At 45.0% G+C, this 19,587-nt stretch overlaps 1 protein-coding gene across 2 annotated transcripts in view; it reads right to left on the bottom strand.

Moving 5' to 3' along the window:
• Positions 1–19,587, bottom strand: part of LOC110497264 (dual specificity testis-specific protein kinase 1) — a 49,790-nt gene that overhangs the window by 20,761 nt on the left and 9,442 nt on the right. For both annotated transcript variants that reach the window (XM_036933962.1, XM_036933963.1), the window contains 8 exons: positions 16,825–16,946; positions 16,280–16,328; positions 15,776–15,922; positions 15,480–15,562; positions 14,386–14,476; positions 13,533–13,616; positions 12,594–12,680; positions 10,683–12,403 (listed from right to left, as the gene is read on the bottom strand). In XM_036933962.1, coding sequence (XP_036789857.1) covers positions 11,126–12,403; positions 12,594–12,680; positions 13,533–13,616; positions 14,386–14,476; positions 15,480–15,562; positions 15,776–15,922; positions 16,280–16,328; positions 16,825–16,946 — 1,941 coding nt within the window. In that variant the 3' untranslated portion in view covers positions 10,683–11,125. The remainder of the gene's footprint in view (positions 1–10,682; positions 12,404–12,593; positions 12,681–13,532; positions 13,617–14,385; positions 14,477–15,479; positions 15,563–15,775; positions 15,923–16,279; positions 16,329–16,824; positions 16,947–19,587) is intronic.

Raw genomic sequence — 19,587 nt, 5'->3', positions numbered from 1 at the left:
GTTTCTTGGGACCTAGAACAAGCATCTCTGTTTTGTCCGAGTTTAAAAGTAGAAAGTTTGCAGCCATCCACTTCCTTATGTCTGAAACACATTCTTCTAGCAAGGGCAATTTTGGGGCTTCACCATGTTTAATTGAAATGTACAGCTGTGTGTCATCTGCATAGCAGTGAAAGTTAACATTATGTTTTCGAATAACATCCCCAAGAGGTAAAATATATAGTGAAAACAATAGTGGTCCTAAAACGGAACCTTGAGGAACACCGAAATTTACAGTTGATTTGTCAGAGGACAGACCATTCACAGAGACAAACTGATATCTTTCCGACAGATAAGATCTAAACCAGGCCAGAACTTGTCCGTGTAGACCAATTTGGGTTTCCAATCTCTCCAAAAGAATGTGGTGATCGATGGTATCAAAAGCAGCACTAAGGTCTAGGAGCACGAGGACAGATGCAGAGCCTCGGTCCGATGCCATTAAAATGTCATTTACCACCTTCACAAGTGCCGTCTCAGTGCTATGATGGGGTCTAAAACCATACTGAAGCATTTCGTATACATTGTTTGTCTTCAGGAAGGCAGTGAGTTGTTGCGCAACAGCCTTTTCTAAAATTTTTGAGAGGAATGGAAGATTCGATATAGGCCGATAGTTTTTTATATTTTCTGGGTCAAGGTTTGGCTTTTTCAAGAGAGGCTTTATTACTGCCACTTTTAGTGAGTTTGGTACACATCCGGTGGATAGAGAGCCGTTTATTATGTTCAACATAGTAGGGCCAAGCACAGGAAGCAGCTCTTTCAGTAGTTTAGTTGGAATAGGGTCCAGTATGCAGCTTGAAGGTTTAGAGGCCATGATTATTTTCATCATTGTGTCAAGAGATATAGTACTAAAACACTTGAGTGTCTCTCTTGATCCTAGGTCCTGGCAGAGTTGTGCAGACTCAGGACAACTGAGCTTTGAAGGAATACGCAGATTTAAGGAAGAGTCCGTAATTTGCTTTCTAATAATCATAATCTTTTCCTCAAAGAAGTTCATGAATTTATCACTGCTAAAGTGAAAGTCATCCTCTCTTGGGGAATGCTGCTTTTTAGTTAGCTTTGCGACAGTATCAAAAAGGAATTTCGGATTGTTCTTATTTTCCTCAATTAAGTTAGAAAAGTAGGATGATCGAGCAGCAGTAAGGGCTCTTCGGTACTGCACAGTACTGTCTTTCCAAGCTAGTCGGAAGACTTCCAGTTTGGTGTGGCGCCATTTCCGTTCCAATTTTCTGGAAGCTTGCTTCAGAGCTCGGGTATTTTCTGTGTACCAGGGAGCTAGTTTCTTATGAGAAATGTTTTTAGTTTTTAGGGGTGCAACTGCATCTAGGGTATTGCGCAAGGTTAAGTTGAGTTCCTCAGTTAGGTGGTTAACTGATTTTTGTCCTCTGGCGTCCTTGGGTAGGCAGAAGGAGTCTGGAAGGACATCAAGGAATCTTTGTGTTGTCTGTGAATTTATAGCACGACTTTTGATGATCCTTGGTTGGGGTCTGAGCAGATTATTTGTTGCAATTGCAAACGTAATAAAATGGTGGTCCGATAGTCCAGGATTATGAGGAAAAACATTAAGATCCACAACATTTATTCCATGGGACAAAACTAGGTCCAGCGTATGACTGTGACAGTGAGTGGGTCCAGAGACATGTTGGACAAAACCCACTGAGTCGATGATGGCTCCGAAAGCCTTTTGGAGTGGGTCTGTGGACTTTTCCATGTGAATATTAAAGTCACCAAAGATTAGAATATTATCCGCTATGACTACAAGGTCCGATAGGAATTCAGGGAACTCAGTGAGGAACGCTGTATATGGCCCAGGAGGCCTGTAAACAGTAGCTATAAAAAGTGATTGAGTAGGCTGCATAGATTTCATGACTAGAAGCTCAAAAGACGAAAACGTCATTTTTTTTTTTGTAAATTGAAATTTGCTATCGTAAATGTTAGCAACACCTCCGCCTTTGCGGGATGCACGGGGGATATGGTCACTAGTGTAGCCAGGAGGTGAGGCCTCATTTAACACAGTAAATTCATCAGGCTTAAGCCATGTTTCAGTCAGGCCAATCACATCAAGATTATGATCAGTGATTAGTTCATTGACTATAATTGCCTTTGAAGTAAGGGATCTAACATTAAGTAGCCCTATTTTGAGATGTGAGGTATCATGATCTCTTTCAATAATGACAGGAATGGAGGTGGTCTTTATCCTAGTGAGATTGCTAAGGCGAACACCGCCATGTTTAGTTTTGCCCAACCTAGGTTGAGGCACAGACACGGTCTCAATGGTGATAGCTGAGCTGACTACACTGACTGTGCTAGTGGCAGACTCCACTATGCTGGCAGGCTGGCTAACAGCCTGCTGCCTGGCCTGCACCCTATTTCATTGTGGAGCTAGAGGAGTTAGAGCCCTGTCTATGTTGGTAGATAAAATGAGAGCACCCCTCCAGCTAGGATGGAGTCCGTCACTCCTCAGCAGGTCAGGCTTGGTCCTGTTTGTGGGCGAGTCCCAGAAAGAGGGCCAATTATCTACAAATTCTATCTTTTGGGAGGGGCAGAAAACAGTTTTCAACCAGCGATTGAGTTGTGAGACTCTGCTGTAGAGCTCATCACTCCCCCTAACTGGGAGGGGGCCAGAGACAATTACTCGATGCCGACACATCTTTCTAGCTGATTTACACGCAGAAGCTATGTTGCGCTTGGTGATCTCTGACTGTTTCATCCTAACATCGTTGGTGCCGACGTGGATAACAATATCTCTATACTCTCTACACTCGCCAGTTTTAGCTTTAGCCAGCACCATCTTCAGATTAGCCTTAACGTCGGTAGCCCTGCCCCCCGGTAAACAGTGTATGATCGCTGGATGATTCTCAAGTCTAATACTGCGGGTAATGGAGTCGCCAATGACTAGAGTTTTCAATTTGTCAGAGCTAATGGTGGGAAGCTTCGGCGTCTCAGACCCCGTAACGGGAGGAGTAGAGACCAGAGAAGACTCGGCCTCTGACTCCGACCCGCTGCTTAATGGGGAAAACCGGTTGAAAGTTTCTGTCGGCTGAATGAGCGACACCGGTTGAGCGTTCCTACAGCATTTCCTTCCAGAAACCGTGAGAAAGTTGTCCGGCTGCGGGGACTGTGCCAGGGGATTTATACTACTATCTGTACTTACTGGTGGCACAGACGCTGTTTCATCCTTTCCTACACTGAAATTACCCTTGCCTAGCGATTGCGTCTGAAGCTGGGCTTGTAGCACAGCTATCCTCGCCGTAAGGCGAGTACAGCGACTACAATTAGAAGGCATCATGTTAATGTTACTACTTAGCTTCGGCTGTTGGAGGTCCTGACGAATCGTGTCCAGATAAAGCGTCCGGAGTGAAAAAGTTGAGTAGGAAAAAAAACAAAAATATAAACGGTAATTAAAAAGTAAAAACCGTAAATTTGTCAGGTAGCAAAACAGGTTGGCAACAAAACGCACAGCAACTCAAAAACAAGTCTGCAAGTCGTGACCGGAAATGACGTTGTCTATAATTGTCTGGAGACAACCATAGTAGTAGTAGTGATGTTTTGCAGAGGTATGCAGAGGTATGCATATAGGTATGCACATCATCTACCTACGTTATATAGGTATGCACGTCACCTACCTACGTTATATAGGTATGCACGTCAGCCTTTACATGGGTTTTGCACATCGGCATTAAATTAAAATAAATCGGGCCAATGCCGATGTTGGCATTTTTAGCTAATATCGTCCGATTCAGATATGCTTACCAATATATCGTGCATCCCTACTATGCTCCTATAAACCAATGAGGAGATGGGAGAGGCGAGATTTGCAGCGCCTAAAGCATCACCAATAGAACCAAGATCTATTTTAGCACCTGGCTATGCAGACGCTCGTTGACGTGCGCAAGAAGTGTGGATGCAATGACTGAATAACATGTATGTGGTCAGCATGTTAGACTGAGAGTCTAATGCATTAACACTGCACACGATTGAAATGCTGCATGCCAAGATAGACCAGAGAAAAGAGACTGTTGATATTGCAACCACTCAAGTCAAAAGGCGTTTCAGCAGTATGAACAAAATTGAAACTGTTTTTAACATCCCTGTAACTGTCACTTCTGCGGAGAGATCATTTTCTAAACTAAAACTCATAAAGGCCGGAACCCTGAACCTAACGACCCGGAGAAAACATTTGATTACAAAATAGTTGGACTTCAGTACACCAGGGAAGTCTCTCAAATTGGATTTCATTTACCTTGAATATTGCAGCCCATTTGTGTAGGCTGTTAGCCATATAAAACCTGCTGAGTTCAACAATACATAGTGGCTGAATTTATCCTCAAGCCGACTACTTTTTTCATCAGTGTTAGGCTATTTGATATGTATTTATTTTTAAGTATATAAATAGCATCTCAACACTGTATATTCTGTAGCTATATTCTGCATAATGAAACAATCCATATAAAGCTACTGTTTTGAGGGTGGACTGACTGAATTATTTGGCATTAATAGACTGGTTTTATGCACAACTTTCTATCCAAGCTGGAAGGGAGCGTGATGTCATGAAGGTTTGGGTGGCCTATACAGCACATTTGTGCATATATAAAAAACGATCTACTGGTATCTGATAAGTATGCTGTTTCGCTTTGTGAAATGTTAGGCTTAACATGAGAAAATGACCAAATAGGCCTACCAATATACATGTATCCATTACCTAAAGCAAAGGTTAGCCCTGGCACAGCAGAAGGCCAATCATCGATAGGCATGTCCCAATTTCAGCACCATGGACAGTGGTTGGTAGGCCATACTAGTAGTATATTTTTATTTTAGGGAGGGGGAGAGAGCCTTAAGCCAGTGTCTGTGACATAGCAAAGCAATTTATTTAACAATGCAAATACAAAAATGACATTTGGTATAGGCATTCCTCAGACGATATGAAAACAAGGGGATCCCATTTCAAGTGTAACCAGGAAGCAAGTTATTGTGCACATTATAAATGGCTGCCATAATAGCTGGTATTTGAACAATACAAACTGTCATGCAACAGATAAAAGCCTGGTACAAACATTCCTCAGATTATATGAAGACATCCTAGAAGGGGTACTCATTTAAAAATGTACCAAAATGTCCGCCAACGGAGATGGAAATGAATCCCTAGTCATATTTAAAACAGCTTTTATGACGTAACATTTTCACTCAAAACAACATGACATCAAGTCATGCAACAAACGTATTCCTTAAATTGTGATTAGTGAAGAAAAAAATATTTAGGGTCCTGTTTCCCATGGTGCTGGGCCGGCACCTGAACGAATCAGATGGACAGCCATTTGATTTCCAAGAAGGGGCTCCTTTTACCCCACGGGACCTTTGTGTTTTAAATGGGTTTTATAGTAAAAACATGTCATTTAACTCTAAACATGTATTCCCTTATAATGTGGAATGAACACAGCCAGTCATGACGTTTTCATCTGATTGTCAAACAAATCACTTAAAAAAAATACAGCAGGTCACCTTCACACCTTTGTCCAAAATAATTCCAGCATCCGAACAAAACACTGCGCGCCCGCCAACTTTAAAAAAATTCACAAGTGGCTGACACTACCTCATTAGAGAAAGCATCTGAGCGAGCAAAACAACGCCCCCTCGGTCTTACCATATGCATCCCATGTATCTGATGCTGTCTGACCAAAAAGAGTATGACATGCCACACTCATTTCGGCCAGACAACAGCAGACACAGTGGGGCAAAAAAGTATTTAGTCAGCCACCAATTGTGTAAGTTCTCCCACTTAAAAAGATGAGAGAGGCCTGTAATTTTCATCATAGGCATACTTCAACTATGACAGACAAAATTAGAAAATAAAATCCAGAAAATCACATTGTAGGATTTTTTATGAATTTATTTGCAAATTATGGTGGAGAATAAGTATTTGGTCAAAAACAAAAGTTTATCTCAATACTTTGTTATATACCCTTTGTTGGCAATGACAGAGGTCAAACATTTTCTGTAAGTCTTCACAAGGTTTTTACACACTGTTGCTGGTATTTTGGTCCATTCCTCCATGCAGATCTCCTCTAGAGCAGTGATGTTTTGGGGCTGTTGCTGGGCAACACGGACTTTCAACTCCTTCCAAAGATTTTCTATGGGGTTGAGATCTGGAGACTGGCTAGGTCACTCCAGGACCTTGAAATGCTTCTTACGAAGCCACTCCTTCATTGCCCGGGCAGTGTGTTTGGGATCATTGTCATGCTGAAAGACCCAGCCACGTTTCATCTTCAATGCCCTTGCTGATGGAAGGAGGTTTTCACTCAAAATCTATTGATACATGGCCCCATTCATTCTTTCCTTTACACGGATCAGTCGTCCTGGTCCCTTTGCAGAAAAACAGCCCCAAAGCATGATGTTTCCACCCCCATGCTTCACAGTAGGTATGGTGTTCTTTGGATGCAACTCAGCATTCTTTGGCCTCCAAACACAACGAGTTGAGTTTTTACCAAAAAGTTATATTTTGGTTTCATCTGACCATATGACATTCTCCCAATCTTCTTCTGGATCATCCAAATGCTCTTTAGCAAACTTCAGACGGGCCTGGACATGTACTGGCTTAAGCAGGGGGACACGTCTGGCACTGCAGGATTTGAGTCCCTAGCGGCATAGTGTGTTATTGATGGTAGGCTTTGTTACTTTAGTCCCAGATCTCTGCAGGTCATTCACTAGGTCCCCCCGTGTGGTTCTGGGATTTTTGCTCACCGTTCTTGTGATCATTTTGACCCCACGGTGTGAGATCTTGCGTGGAGCCCCAGATCGAGGGAGATTATCAGTAGTCTTGTATGTCTTCCATTTCCTAATAATTGCTCCCACAGTTGACTTCTTCAAACCAAGCTGCTTACCTATTGCAGATTCAGTCTTCCCATCCTGGTGCAGGTCTACAATTTTGTTTCTGGTGTCCTTTGACAGCTCTTTGGTCTTGGCCATAGTGGGGTCTTTTATACTGATAACAAGTTCAAACAGGTGCCATTAATACAGGTAACGAGTGGAGGACAGAGGAGCCTCTTAAAGAAGTTGTTACAGGTCTGTGAGAGCCAGAAATCTTGCTTGTTTGTAGGTGACCAAATACTTATTTTCCACCATAATTTGCAAATAAATTCATTAAAAATTCTACAATGTGATTTTCTGGATTTTTTTTCCCTCATTTTGTCTGTCATAGTTGAAGTGTACCTATGATGAAAATTACAGGCCTCATCTCTTTAAGTGGGAGAACTTGCACAATTGGTAGCTGACTAAATACTTTTTTGCCCCACTGTACATGGCTACATTTACTGGAGACAGAGGGGGTGCTGTTTCGCTCGCATGGATGCTTTATCTGAGTTTGATGCCTGTTTCTGTTGGCACACGTTTGTCAAATAAATATATTTCATTTGGATGGTCAAGGAGGTAGGGCGGGCCAGACCCCATAAGGCCTGCCCATAACTCCGACCCTGAGTGGATGACAATCCAGCATCATTTTGCTGCCACACATCAGGAGTTCTCTGTAAACTTGGTCAGCCTCTGGTAAGAGTGTCATCAAAGGTGTCCAGGAATCAACTGGTTTAGTCCATCCTGTACTTTCTGGTGAAAGTGCCAATTGGATGGTTTTCAGACTTGTTGACAAAATGCTTGCTTGGTACACTGCTCTGTTTGAATGTTGTAGCAGGGCAGCCTGTGATGTTCTCCGTCTAGAATGACCTATTGGAGAAGAGCTTCTTCCTCAGATCATTGACACAATCTAGGCTGGTTGTCTCATCATAGAGAATACCGGTATCTCTCAAAGAATGTGAAAGTGGACAAATCCAGATCATGGTGTTGAAATGGTTCAGCTGCCGTGGAAACAAAGGCATCAGTCCCCTCTGGGCATTTCCATGTAAAAGGACCCATGAGCAGCAACATGTAAAGTTCATAGGATATAAAAGAAATGGTGCTTATATAAATGTAGTAGTTCTAAACCTGCGACTGCCTCCTCCGCTCTACACTAGTGACAAGGTGCTTCAACAAAGTACTGAGTAAAGAGTCGGAATACTTATGTAAATTTAGTAGTTCTAAACCTGCGACTGCCTCCTCCGCTCTACACTAGTGACAAGGTGCTTCAACAAAGTACTGAGTAAAGGTTCTGAATACTTATGTAAATTTAGTAGTTCTAAACCTGCGACTGCCTCCTCCGCTCTACACTAGTGACAAGGTGCTTCAACAAAGTACTGAGTAAAGAGTCGGAATACTTATGTAAATTTAGTAGTTCTAAACCTGCGACTGCCTCCTCCGCTCTACACTAGTGACAAGGTGCTTCAACAAAGTACTGAGTAAAGAGTCGGAATACTTATGTAAATTTCGTAGTTCTAAACCTGCGACTGCCTCCTTCGCTCTACACTAGTGACAAGGTGCTTCAACAAAGTACTGAGTAAAGAGTCGGAATACTTATGTAAATTTAGTAGTTCTAAACCTGCGACTGCCTCCTTCGCTCTACACTAGTGACAAGGTGCTTCAACAAAGTACTGAGTAAAGAGTCGGAATACTTATGTAAATTTAGTAGTTCTAAACCTGCGACTGCCTCCTCCGCTCTACACTAGTGACAAGGTGCTTCAACAAAGTACTGAGTAAAGAGTCGGAATACTTATGTAAATTTAGTAGTTCTAAACCTGCGACTGCCTCCTTCGCTCTACACTAGTGACAAGGTGCTTCAACAAAGTACTGAGTAAAGGTTCTGAATACTTATGTAAATTTAGTAGTTCTAAACCTGCGACTGCCTCCTCCGCTCTACACTAGTGACAAGGTGCTTCAACAAAGTACTGAGTAAAGAGTCGGAATACTTATGTAAATTTAGTAGTTCTAAACCTGCGACTGCCTCCTCCGCTCTACACTAGTGACAAGGTGCTTCAACAAAGTACTGAGTAAAGAGTCGGAATACTTATGTAAATTTAGTAGTTCTAAACCTGCGACTGCCTCCTCCGCTCTACACTAGTGACAAGGTGCTTCAACAAAGTACTGAGTAAAGAGTCGGAATACTTATGTAAATGTGATATCAGTTTATTTTTAATACATTTGCAAAAATGTCAAAAAACCTCTTTTTGCTTTGTCATTATGGAGTGTTGTGTGTACAGTCAATTGATGCAGAAAAAAACTATTTCATCCATTTTAGAATAAGGCTGTAACGTAATAAAATATGGGGGGAAAAAAATCAAGGGGTATGATCAGTGTCTTGCATGTAGAGGATGGGTTCTAGTAGAAACAGAGCCCCTGTCCAAAAACAACCCCTTCCTATAGGAACTGGTGGAGATCTGAGAGGGTTGGACAGGTTTAAGCAATATGGTGAAATTCTATTGATGCATCCTATCAAGTCCTCTCAGATCTCTACAAGTGTCTAAAGGGGAAGGGTTGTTCCCAGAAAGGAACAGACACATATTTCCATAATAATAATTTATTATTCCAACTAGCCACAGACCAACCAACATCCCAGCCAGCAGAAGGGTTTACTAGTTAGCTACATACATGATTTCATAAATAAATGTTAAATCAACAAGATTCTCAGCTTTAAAAAAGAAAGTGCATTACACTCCCTCGGTTGTTCCATGGACATATGGGTCGGTGTTTGTACCATTGTCATTATGACATCATCAATTATGGGACAGAACAGTGGAATTATCTGGATGGATACACACAGTTGTCCAGACTCTGTAAATCATGCTGTTTAAACAGTGCAGTAACAAAGAGACTCTCTGGCCAGTACAGTTGAGTGTGACTGGCTACGTGCCAATACACTGGCTTATGTTTCCTCCTCCTCCTTTCCTACAGATCACTAGCTAGATTAAGTGGTTAGAACTCGTTAGAAATGTTAATAGCATAGCCATAAACCTTTTTCAGTCCCCTCATATCAGTTGATATGATATATGGCTGGGACTTTTTCCTGACAAAGTGACCCAACTAGGAAAACCTCCAGGTCTATAACTAAAGCCTGGAGTTTTCCCTGGTCTGGTCATGTATAGCTTCTCGTAGAAGGAAAGGGTTATGACGAAAGGAAGAGACAAAGCCTGTGAGCCACAATGGCCTGGTATGACCGGGTCCTTCAGGCCAGCAGAGGGAGACAAACACACCTTAAGCTCTGGGGACAAGAGACAAAATGGCATCCTATTTTGACCAAAGCCCCGTGGGCCCTGGTCAAAAGTAGTGCACTATATAGGGAAAAGGGTGCCATTTCAGATACAGAGAGTCAACCTCAACAGGTACGGAACCAGTAGCCCTATGAAATGAAGAGTGGAGTGATTCTCATCAATAGTGTCAAAAAACATTATAGTAAAGATTATGTTCACCTCACTAACTTTATATGAAATGATTACACAGTTCTCTAATCTCACACACGGGTACGGGGAAATGACCTGCGAACCACTAACATTTCAAAACAGACATCAAGGGACAAACCTGAGTCATTCAGTCACACACACACTTTCTCTCCCTCTGACACACACAGACAGAACTTAGAGTGAAATAATCAGTACAATACGTAAATAAGCTAGGAGAATAGCTTTTCCTGCTGTTTCAAAGATACACAAGCTGTTAAAAATTCAACCACACATACACCACACATACGCGCGCGCGATACCTGGATCATAGTGGGTTATGGGAAGAAGAAGCACCTGTTTGAATTCAATACAAATCTCAAGCACCACCCAGACCAGTGAAAAATCATTAATAGGAATCAAATAGAAAGATTCAGAGTGTAGAAAGTGAGTGAACAAACCAGGGACACACTGACAATATCAAATGGCGCCAGGTCAACAACCAATATATAAGATCTCACATCAATAACCCACTTCTGGTTTCCTATTCTGCTTCTCCCTTGTTACTCCCAATACAACCACCAGTGTCCCCACCACCTCCTCAATCACACACACGCACACACACACACACTGTTCATCCACTTCAGGTAGTAGTAGTAGTAGTAATCATCAACATCATCAGTTCCTAATAGTAATAATAAATAGTAATAGCGACAATAAACAGAACCAGTCAAAGTCTCAGTAATGTCACTGGTATTAATGTTGTTGTTGGCCAGTCAGCCCACTAGGGGGAGCCCTTCCTAAGTCTGTGCCTCTGGTAGGGGCAGCCCAGGCACGCAAGGTGCGGTCGGAGGAGCGAGACCGTTCGCCCCACAACAAAGCAGTCCCTTGGTTGCCGTGGCAGCTGAAGGGTCACTGATGCCCCCCCCGTTAAGGTTCCGGTAGGGTCGTCGGGGCGGAACGCGGCGAGGGGTCGGCACCCCCTTCAGGCACACGGATGGAAAGCTCAGACCAATCAGACAGCAGCCCGGACAGGAAATTACCTCATCTTGTTCAGGGGCGGGGCCAGCAGGGGGGCCCGGGATTGCGGTGCGGTAGCCGCTAGCCCTCCAGCCAATCGGGCGGCCGACGACCACCATCGCCGAGATGTTGTTGTTGTCCAGATGAGGGAGAGGAGGGAGGGAGGAAGGGGCATTGGAGACTGGGTGACGCCAGCCGTTAGGCTGCAGAAACAGGGAGGAAGAGGACGAGGCTGGGTGTAGTAGATGTCTCCCTGGTGTAGGGACAGCACCCTCTAGTGTGTCAGGAGACCTGCTGCAGTCCATAGGCTCCCCCAGAGAAAAACCTTCCTCCTCTTCCTCTTCCAGAGGACCCAGAGACACCAGGTCCAGAGGCAGCCCTGAATCATCTGACACGTCCTCCACCATCCCTCCCTTCTCCTTCCTCCTTTCATCCTCCACCATACCTCCCTTCTCCTTCCTCCTTTCATCCTCCACCATCCCTCCCTTCTCCTTCCTCCTTTCATCCTCCACCATCCCTCCCTTCTCCTTCCTCCTTTCATCCTCCCCCTCCTCTTCCTCCTCTTTCCCCAAGCGCTGCAGGTCGGGGTCCCGGAGGAGGGAGAGGGTTCGTCCCGGCTCAGGGGTGCAGGGGAGAGACTGGCAGCGTCGGGGGGGCCCGCGGAGTAAGAGGTTTCCCCTGAGGGGGGGAGAGGCGCAGGTGTCAGGCTGCTGGGGAAGGGTGAAGGTCAGGGAGATGACAGACTTGCTGGGGGTGTCGTAGAGCTTGATGCGGCCCCCGTTCAGGTCCTGCCGCAGGGAGAAGGGGTTGACCCGGGCCGGGGTGCCGAGTGGGGGCGTCGTTGGTGGAAGCATTTCAGACTGGCTCCGTGACAACTGCTGGTCGCCGGGGCGACAGAGGGAACTCCGTCGTCGGTAGGGGCTGATGTGGCCAGTGGGGGGTTTTGAGGAGAGACAATCGCCCAGAGGGATGGCCGTCTTCCTCTCCTCCTCTCCTCTCTCCATCCCCTCCAGCAAGACCACTATCTCAGAGAATGAGGGACGTATCTTTGCATTCATCTGAGAAAGAGGGAGAAACAGAGTGAGGGGAGCAGGAAGAGTGTAAACAGTGCACACTTTTTCAAATGTATGGTTGGTTTTAGGTTGTCAATCTGTGCATTTACAGTAAGTATGTACACAGAGTCATTAATGCTTGCAATTATTATGAAGTCAGTCAATCTGTCAGGCTGTCAGTCAGTCTGCATCTTACATTGCAGCAGAGGACTGCAAGGTTGAGGAATGGTGTTGGACAGTCACCAACCAGGTTCTCAAAGGCATCCACATCTAGTCCAAAGTCCTGCACACACAGAGGATCATCATCATCATCATCTTTTAATGTAGCCGACTAGCTGTCAATCAGTTTGTCTGACTAGGTTAAAATAATATACATGTTGTAGTTCTCCATCATATCAACTAGATGGAGACATACACTGTGATAGAGTTATCCTCATTAAAGTTGTAGTTCTCCATCATATCAACTAGATGGAGACATACACTGTGACAGAGTTATCCTCATTAAGGTGGAACTGACAGCATTTTAGCAACATGAAATCTCATTCAAATCTGTTCCTACAGTATAGTCCCCCCAGGAAGAATGACATCTTTTTTTAGAAGATTTCTGACAAGCGAGCACTTAGACATTGTCATTTTCACATTGTCATACATTCTTAGAATATTTGGGAATTACATACTGTATACTAAGTAAAAATAAATATGGAGTGGAAAAGCAGCCGTGTGTTTGGACAATTAATAGGCCCTAATTAAATCGGCCATTCCGATTAAATCGGTCGACCTCTAGTCGTTACAGTAGTGAAAACACTGTCAGTTCCACTTTAAACCTCACATGTAGCTGGAACTGCTGCCCTGTACTGCAGTGATTAAATATCCAAGTCTTCCACTGCAGTTACATGTGATAATGTGCAATAAGGACAGGGAGGGCACTTATTTTCAGGGTCAAAGTGGAAAAAAAGTGGTGTAGAAAGGGTTTGGATTAAGGGTTTGGATTAAGGGTTTACACGGTCAGTTTGTTGTGTGATAGTATGAAACCATTGATTTAGGGTTGTGCGATCAGGGAAAAAGGAAAAGCATTGGTTAACTGTGTGCCTGTCATAAACTGTGGGGTTGTGTGTGTGTGTGTGTGTGTGTGTACCTCAGTGCGAGGTAGGAAGTCCGGATCAGCCTCTATCCGGGCGATGATCTCACACAGGATGATTCCATAGGCAAACACATCCACCTAGGGGTCAGAGTCGGCCAATCACATCTAATCAATAACATCTCACTTGAAATATCCACAATAATACACCTTGGAAGAGTCTGGTCATTTGCTAGCAGCATACATATTAGCAGGACCCACTAGACACAACCAGAAAAACACAGCAGGAACATGGAACAGTTGTCCTTCCAGATTGTTTTATAGCAGAGTACTGTTGCATTATATTACTGTGTTTGCTTCGTATAATGATGTACCCGGACCAGTGAGATAACAGCCAGGAAAGAAGTTGACTACTGTCAAAGATTTGTATAACTTAACTGAGATAAACCACAGCCTGTCGTTTCCAATGGAAACAAATGAGCCATAGTGGGCAGAACAAGCAAGGAGGTGGGCAGAGCCAAGCAGAGATCCCATTGGCTCATTCTACCATGCATTTGCATATGTTCATTAGGTAACGCCTACTCTGTAGTGCACGTGTGCAATAACTCAATTCGCCTTTGCACTCCTTCTAAACAATACAACTCTGGCAAAGGGTAAAGTCTACAAAACTTTGTTCACTCTTTTCATAACAGATTGTAGTTGTGGGAACAGAAAAGTATTGAGATCAAATGTTTCATCGATGAGTAAATTAGCAGAATATCGCCCAAAATCCATCTTCTCCCACTGCCGTCCTCTGGGCTTCCTGTCATCACCATATTTGTTAGTGACTGGAAACACCAACCGGATGCTTCATATTTATACATCCGGTGAAATGTCTGTCTCATTGTTCTATCTGTGCTTCTGTTAGTACCTTTTCATCATAGAGCTCTCCTCTCAGCACTTCCGGGGCCATCCAGTAGGGGGAGCCCACCACGGCCAGAGGCTGCTGATCAACCCCGTCACTGGAGGAGAGGAAAATAATACATTCATATAGAACACATTTATTCAAAAACACATTTATTTAAAAACAGAATAGAAGATATAATGCATTTAACTAACTCATCTAGACTGTAGGCTATATGTGCAGTCATGGTGGGAATATGGGGAGACAGTCATATAGTCCTCCTGTAATCTAGAGGAACGTTCTCATAGCACTAACCTGCAGTCTAGAATCTTCTCACAGCACTAACCTGTAGTCTGGAATCTTCTCACAGCACTAACCTGTAGTCTGGAATCTTCTCACAGCACTAACCTGTAGTCTGGAATCTTCTCACAGCACTAACCTGTAGTCTGGAATCTTCTCACAGCACTAACCTGTAGTCTGGAATCTTCTCACAGCACTAACCTGTAGTCTGGAATCTTCTCATAGCACTAACCTGTAGTCTGGAATCTTCTCACAGCACTAACCTGTAGTCTGGAATCTTCTCACAGCACTAACCTGTAGTCTGGAATCTTCTCACAGCACTAACCTGTAGTCTGGAATCTTCTCACAGCACTAACCTGCAGTCTAGAATATTCTCACAGCACTAACCTGTAGTCTGGAATCTTCTCACAGCACTAACCTGTAGTCTGGAATCTTCTCACAGCACTAACCTGTAGTCTGGAATCTTCTCACAGCACTAACCTGTAGTCTGGAATCTTCTCACAGCACTAACCTGTAGTCTGGAATCTTCTCACAGCACTAACCTGTAGTCTGGAATCTTCTCACAGCACTAACCTGTAGTCTGGAATCTTCTCACAGCACTAACCTGTAGTCTGGAATCTTCTCACAGCACTAACCTGTAGTCTGGAATCTTCTCACAGCACTAACCTGTAGTCTGGAATCTTCTCACAGCACTAACCTGTAGTCTGGAATCTTCTCACAGCACTAACCTGTAGTCTGGAATCTTCTCACAGCACTAACCTGTAGTCTGGAATCTTCTCACAGCACTAACCTGTAATCTGGAATCTTTTCACAGCACTAACCTGTAGTCTGGAATCTTCTCTGCCAGACCAAAGTCTCCCACTACTGCAGTGAACACACCATTCTCACAGCGTACCAGACAGTTCTATAAGAGAGAGAGGGGAGAGAGAGAGAAGAGAGAAAGAGAGAAGAAAGAGAGAGAGAGAGAGAGAGAGAAGAAAGAGAGAGAGAGAGAGAAGAGAGAGACAGAGAGAGCATATGAGTGTGTGTGAGATGAAATTAACAATTAATGCAAGATGAAGTGAAGGGAAGAGTTATTGTGTGTCTGTCTGGTCCCCTATATGCTCCTATCTCCTACCTTGGAGGTGAGGTCTCTGTGGAAGATGCCCTTGCTGTGGAGGTACTGCAGGCCACAGGCGATGTCCTGAGACAGACACATCCTCACCGACCACGACAGATACCTGTCACTGTCCAGCAGCTGCTCCAGGTTACCCCCGTTGATGTACTGTAGGTAACCATGACAACATCACACACAGTTAATGAGATTGAGTCCATTCCAGACACACAGATTCTGTGCATGCCTACACATATTACATGATCATTAACCCTACACTAAATTGATGTGGTTCCTGAGACGTTAAACATTTCCATAGGCATTGTAAGGACGTAATATTCTGTAGAGACCTTAGCCTGTGTTCTTTGCAGGCCTGTGTAGAATTTAATTTAAATGGAATGCAACCCTCATCTTCATTACTTTTTATGGCCCGTGTATACAGCCTATTCTGTTACCATGGACACTATTGTCTCTGGAAGATAAAATGCAAGGACTCCCACCAGAGAGACAGAATCCGGATGAGTTTACCTCAGTTAGAGCATGGAGCTGGCCCTCCTGTACACACACTCCCAGGAACCTGAGCAGAGAGGGAGAGCATTCAAAATACACTGAATACATCCAGAATACATCATCTACACAGCTAAAAACAACTATGTGATTTCAAACCTAGTTGACAAGAGGTATCAATGATTCCAATAATGTCTTACATTTGAAGAGAGTTTGTGTGTGTCTGTCCTCTGTTCTGATAATGGTTTTGCACCATTTTACAGGCTAGTTTTCTGCCCGTCCGTCTTTCCAGATGACATGTTGTTTTTAATTGACAGCAGTTGTGTCTTTTCCCTTGGGTGGTGCTGCTGAGAGTTGACGCAAGTTCTACCCACAGCAAAGGTAGGCTACTACCACAAAGATTATAAGAACCCCTTCCATCTGTGACAACAACACAGTGCTACTACTAAATGGTCTGAGCGAGGGTGACAGGGCAGCTGTGCAATGTGCACTGCACATAGCCAAGTGTGTACATTGTGCATGCAGTGTGTGTGTGTGTGTGTGTGTGTGTGTAGCTCTAGACATACCCAAGTATATTGGGGTGGCAGAGCCGGTTCATAAGCTGGACCTCCCTGAGCATGTTGGCCTTGTTGCTGGCCAGAGTGTTCATCTTTAGGGCCATCACCTGGCCTGTGATCCTGTGCTGCACCTGCAGGGGGAGACAGAGAGCAGCACTGCTTCAGACAACCATAGAGATTATTATTAAAATACAAATATTTAACCTTTATTTAACTAGATCAGTCAGTTAAGAATTGTATTTTATTTACAATGGCTCCTCTCTCTCAGATGGTGAGACAGAGGACTGGGTGGTATTCACTAGAGACAACCATAGAGATGAGGTGAGAGAGAGGACTGGGTGGTATTCACTAGAGACAACCATAGATATGGGGTGAGAGAGAGGACTGGGTGGTATTCACTAGAGACAACCATAGAGATGGTGAGAGAGGACTGGGTGGTATTCACTAGAGACTACCATAGAGATGAGGTGAGAGAGAGGACTGGGTGGTATTCACTAGAGACAACCATAGAGATGAGGTGAGAGAGGACTGGGTGGTATTCACTAGAGACAACCATAGAGATGAGGTGAGAGAGAGGACTGGGTGGTATTCACTAGAGACAACCATAGAGATGGTGAGAGAGAGGACTGGGTGGTATTCACTAGAGACAACCATAGATATGGTGAGAGAGAGGACTGGGTGGTATTCACTAGAGACAACCATAGATATGGTGAGAGAGAGGACTGGGTGGTATTCACTAGAGACAACCATAGAGATGGTGAGAGAGAGGACTGGGTGGTATTCACTAGAGACAACCATAGTTTCACTAGAAACTAAATGGCAGAAAGTGGACCGAAACAGGGAGGGACTAACTTGAACCTGTCATTGTGAACAGTGACGAGTAGAAAAGTTGTGTACAACAGTAGTTATATAGGATGAGTCTTGACTAGAATACAGTATATAAAGGGAGTAAAACAGTATGGAAACATTACTAAAGTGACCAATGTAAAGTGACCAGTGCCGTTTGTAAGGTGCAGGGTAGAGTACCGGGTGGTAGCCGGCTAGTAACAGTGACTAAAGTTCAGGGCAGGGTACTGGGCAGAGACCGGCTAGTGGAGATGATTTAACAGTCTGATGGCCTCAGTCTCTTGGTCTTGGTCCCAGCTTTGAAGCACCTGTACTGTCTCCACCTTCTAGATGGAAGAGGGATGAACAGGATGTGGCTCGGGTGGCTCAGGCCCTTGATGATGTTCATGGCCTTCCTGTGACACCGGTGCTGTAGGTGTCCTGGAGGGCAGGCAGTGTGTCTTCTTCACCATGCTGTCTATGTGAAGGGACATTTTTTTTATGTCTTTAAAAATAAATACAAATAATTGTAATTGTTTTTTACATTTTTCCTTTAATTTTTTAAAAATGTTGTGGTATCCAAATTGGTAGTTAGTCGTGTGCCATTGCTGCAACTCCCGTACGGACTCAGGAGAGGCGAAGGTCGAGAGCCGTGTGTCCTCTAAATCACAACCCAGCCACACTGCTTCTTGACACAACGCTCGCTTATCCTGGAGGCCAGCCGCACTGCTTCTTGACACAACGCTCGCTTAACCTGGAGGCCAGCCGCACTGCTTCTTGACACAACGCTCGCTTATCCTGGAGGCCAGCCGCACTGCTTCTTGACACAACGCTCGCTTATCCTGGAGGCCAGCCGCACTGCTTCTTGACACAACGCTCGCTTATCCTGGAGGCCAGCCGCACTGCTTCTTGACACAACGCTCGCTTATCCTGGAGGCCAGCCGCACTGCTTCTTGACACAACGCTCGCTTAACCTGGAGGCCAGCCGCACTGCTTCTTGACACAACACTAGCTTATCCTGGAGGCCAGCCGCACTGCTTCTTGACACAACGCTCGCTTAACCTGGAGGCCAGCCGCACTGCTTCTTGACACAACGCTCGCTTAACCTGGAGGCCAGCCACACTGCTTCTTGACACAACGCTCGCTTAACCTGGAGGCCAGCCGCACTGCTTCTTGACACAACGCTCGCTTATCCTGGAGGCCAGCCGCACTGCTTCTTGACACAACGCTCGCTTATCCTGGAGGCCAGCCGCACTGCTTCTTGACACAACGCTTGCTTAACCTGGAGGCCAGCCGCACTGCTTCTTGACACAACGCTCGCTTATCCTGGAGGCCAGCCGCACTGCTTCTTGACACAACGCTCGCTTAACCTGGAGGCCAGCCGCACTGCTTCTTGACACAACACTCGCTTATCCTGGAGGCCAGCCGCACTGCTTCTTGACACAACGCTCGCTTAACCTGGAGGCCAGCCGCACTGCTTCTTGACACAACGCTCGCTTAACCTGGAGGCCAGCCACACTGCTTCTTGACACAACGCTCGCTTAACCTGGAGGCCAGCCGCACTGCTTCTTGACACAACGCTCGCTTATCCTGGAGGCCAGCCGCACTGCTTCTTGACACAACGCTCGCTTATCCTGGAGGCCAGCCGCACTGCTTCTTGACACAACGCTCGCTTAACCTGGAGGCCAGCCGCACTGGTTCTTGACACAACGCTCGCTTATCCTGGAGGCCAGCCGCCCTGCTTCTTGACACAACGCTCGCTTAACCTGGAGGCCAGCCGCACTGGTTCTTGACACAACGCTCGCTTATCCTGGACGCCAGCCGCACCAATGTGTCGGAGGAAACACTGTACACTTGACGACCGTGTCAGCGTGCATTGCGCCCAGCAAGCCACACAAATCGCTAGTACGCGATGGGGCAAGAACATCCCTGCCGGCCAAACCTTCC

The sequence above is a fragment of the Oncorhynchus mykiss genome, chromosome 10 (assembly GCF_013265735.2).
Source record: "Oncorhynchus mykiss isolate Arlee chromosome 10, USDA_OmykA_1.1, whole genome shotgun sequence".
NCBI lineage: Eukaryota > Metazoa > Chordata > Actinopteri > Salmoniformes > Salmonidae > Oncorhynchus > Oncorhynchus mykiss.
Note: the sequence above shows the minus strand (reverse complement) of the source record. Positions and strands in the feature narration are given on the sequence as shown.